Source organism: Alligator sinensis, unplaced genomic scaffold (assembly GCF_000455745.1).
Source record: "Alligator sinensis unplaced genomic scaffold, ASM45574v1 scaffold1575_1, whole genome shotgun sequence".
NCBI lineage: Eukaryota > Metazoa > Chordata > Crocodylia > Alligatoridae > Alligator > Alligator sinensis.
This window is the reverse complement of record NW_005843253.1, coordinates 73,977-76,983: the sequence shown is the minus strand read 5'-3', so window position 1 is coordinate 76,983 and position 3,007 is coordinate 73,977. Positions and strand designations below refer to the sequence as shown.

Below are 3,007 nucleotides of genomic sequence, written 5' to 3'. Positions count from 1 at the left end.
GGGCAGTTCTTTGACCCAGCACAGGTGTTGTACACATATGAGTCGCCGGCCGGCTACGGGCTCATTGCGCTGCAGGGCCTGGCCTATGTCTGGTTCTGCTACGCCGTGCTCATCACACTCAAGCAGTTCCCGGAGAAGCAGCCGTTCTACGTGCCCTTCTTCGCCGCTTACACGCTCTGGTGAGCGGACAGGGCCGGGGTCCCTTGTGAGCGCACGGGGACCCTGCTTTGACCCCTCCCCCCCACCTCCAGGTTTTTCGCGGTGCCTGTCACGGCACTCATTGCCAACTTCGGCATCCCCAAGTGGGCGCGGGAGAAGATCGTCAATGGGATCCAGCTGGGGATCCACCTCTACGCACATGCCGTCTTCCTGGTGAGTGCAGGACCCGCAGGACCGCCCCCCCGGGCCCCTCCCAACCCTGACTCCCCCCATCGTGTTCCCCAGATCATGACGCGCCCGTCGGCCGCCAACAAGAACTTCCCATACCATGTGCGCACGTCGCAGATTGGCATCGTGGAGGAGGGGGCGGCGCCAGGTGCCAAGTTCCCACATCACGTCTACGGCAACGTCACCTTCATCAGCGACTCCGTGCCCAACTTCACCGAACTCTTCTCCATTCCCCATGGGCCCCCGGCGCCTGCCGCCAGTGTGAGGCACCACCTGGGGGAGGGGGGGATGCGCCGTGTCGCCCACCCCAGAGCCAGCGGCATCCCTGGGTGCGATACCATCCCCAGTGCCCACCCCAGAGCCAGCTGCATCCCAGGCCTGTGATACCAGCCCCGACATCCCGCCTGAGCCAGCTGCAACCCAGAGACCCTGTTACACCCAGCCCTAACGTCCACCCCAGAGCCAGCCACATCCCAGGGTGTGATACCCTCCCTGATGCCCACCCCAGAGCCAGCTGCATCGCATCCCCCTCCCGTGCTGACCCTGCTTGTCTCCGCAGGCCCGGAAGCAGGTGGAGGAGACACCAGCCCTGGAGCAGCGTGGCGCAGTGGTGACCACATCGGCAGAGCTGGGCAGCTCTGTGGCCCCGAAGCCAGGAGGGGGGGCTGAGAGCCAGCCCCCCCCCTACCAGCTGCACGCGCCCCAGCTGCATACCCAGAATGGCTTCACTGAGTACTTCAGCATGCACACGGCCAGTGCCCGGCCTGTGTAACAACCCCCCCCCACTGCAGGGAGGTGGGGTCCCGGGGCTGTGGGGTGCCCCGGTCCCTCCTCTCCTCCCCCCAGGGGCTCCCAGCACCTATCTCTGCCCCCCCCAGCCCCTGCAGGGCCTGTCCCCTCCTCCCCGGGACCCCCTCCCAGCTGGGGCCACGCACCCCCGGAACCTCCCCATCGGTGCTGTGGATGCTGGCACCTCCTGGGTCCAGCCAGAGCCAGTTTTGCCAAAATAAAGAGGATTCTCGTGTTTCCACGGGACTCTGCGTCTCTCCTGGGGGGACACTGCAATCTGTGGGTGATGTACTGCATTGCAGGGGTGATGCACTGCACTGGGGGGGGCACACTGCAGTAGAGTAATAGGCTCACTGCAGTGGGGTTGGATCACTGCATGCCGGGGTCTCTGCATGACCCTTGTGTCACTGCAGAGGGACGGGGCCCTCGCGCAGAGGCACCCCGCTGGGGTGGATGGGAGGCTGCACATGTCACTGCACGGCGGGGTCACGTGGTAACTGGGCGGGCGGCAGCGCCCTCTGCCGTGCTGCAGAGCCTTGCGGGCCGCTCTGTCCACACGTCTCGCTGTTCCGGACCTCCACGGTGCCGCTCTAGCAAGTTTTCTCGATCTTCCGGCTCGCTCTAGCGCGTCATCTCGTTGTTCCGGACCTCCACGACTCTAGCATGTCTTCTCGCTGTTCCGGGTTGCTCTGGCCCATCGTCTCGCTTCCTTAGTCATCCATGAATCCGCTCTGGTAGTTCTTCTCGTTGCTCTCTGCCGTTCTGGTCATTCACCTCGTTGCTCCGGGCCTCCAGCCTGCCACTCTAGCTCTAGCTCTCCCTCTTGCTGCTCCTTGTCGCTCTGACTCCTAGTTTCTCTGCCCAGGACTACAAATGACGTCATTCTTGGTTTCCTCCTCTCGCTGCCCTGGGCCGCTCTAGCTGCCACCTCGTTGGCCTAGACTTGCAGGATGCCACTCTAGCCTCCCATCTCGGTTCTCCGGACCTCCGGGGTGCCGCTCTGGCCCGTCCTCTCGCTGCTCCGGGCCCAGAGACCGCCTCCGCCCCGAGGAGCTACTACAGCCGCAAGCGGGTGAGGCGGGGCGGGGTGCCCCTATAGATCCCCTAGTGCCTGTATAGCAACCCCATAGGTCTTATATCGATAGTGTGTAGCCCCTATGGATCCTTATATCACTCCTACATAGTCCCTATAAGCCCAGGCAGCACTTCTGTAGGTTGCATAGCGCCCCAATAGGCCCCAGAGTGTCCCCGTAGCTCCCCTGTATCGGCCCCGTGGGTCCCAGAGCGCTTCTGTGTAGCCCCTACAGACCCATCGAGCTCCTGTCGGTCCCACGGCGTCGTACGTACGGCTCCTCTGTGCCGGCTCTGCCGGTCTCGTAGCGCCCCTGTGGTCCCCAAGACCCTCCCTGGTCCCCTGTAGAGGGCTTTAGCCCCCCGGGTCTCCTATCGGGTTCCCCTCTTGGCCCCGTGGCTCCCTGTAACGCCTCTCCCGCGCCTCAGGCCTGCTCTGGGGAGCACTGTGGGTCTCCTACGGGGACTCCGCTGGCTAGGTTGCATGTAGGGCTCTCTTATAACGAACGAATTCCCCTTGGCCCTCCCCCTTGTCCCCTATAGCCCCTCCCCTGGCACCTATAGCCCTCTGTGGGGTTCCCCATCCCTTCTCACCTCTATAGGTTGCCCCTTAGGGCTGCTTTCTGCTGTAGGTTTTGCTGCGGCGCTGCCTCGTCCCTGCAAGGGGGCTCGCAGAGGTTTTCCCGTGTCCTGTAACCCCTGGGCCGGGGGGCGTCACACGGGGCTCGTTGGGCCTCCACGCCCACCAGCGCGCGCTTCC

General features: G+C 64.3%; 1 protein-coding gene across 1 annotated transcript in view; it reads left to right on the top strand.

Annotated features, from left to right (window-relative positions):
- The window catches only part of TMEM145 (transmembrane protein 145), a 6,614-nt gene extending 4,477 nt beyond the window's left edge, over nucleotides 1-2,137 (top strand). Inside the window, exons 7-10 of the mRNA XM_025194593.1 lie at nucleotides 7-179; nucleotides 252-372; nucleotides 445-648; nucleotides 947-2,137. Of these exons, the coding sequence (XP_025050378.1) occupies nucleotides 7-179; nucleotides 252-372; nucleotides 445-648; nucleotides 947-1,159 (711 nt within the window). The 3' untranslated portion in view covers nucleotides 1,160-2,137. The remainder of the gene's footprint in view (nucleotides 1-6; nucleotides 180-251; nucleotides 373-444; nucleotides 649-946) is intronic.
- The last annotated feature ends 870 nt before the right edge of the window (nucleotides 2,138-3,007 follow it).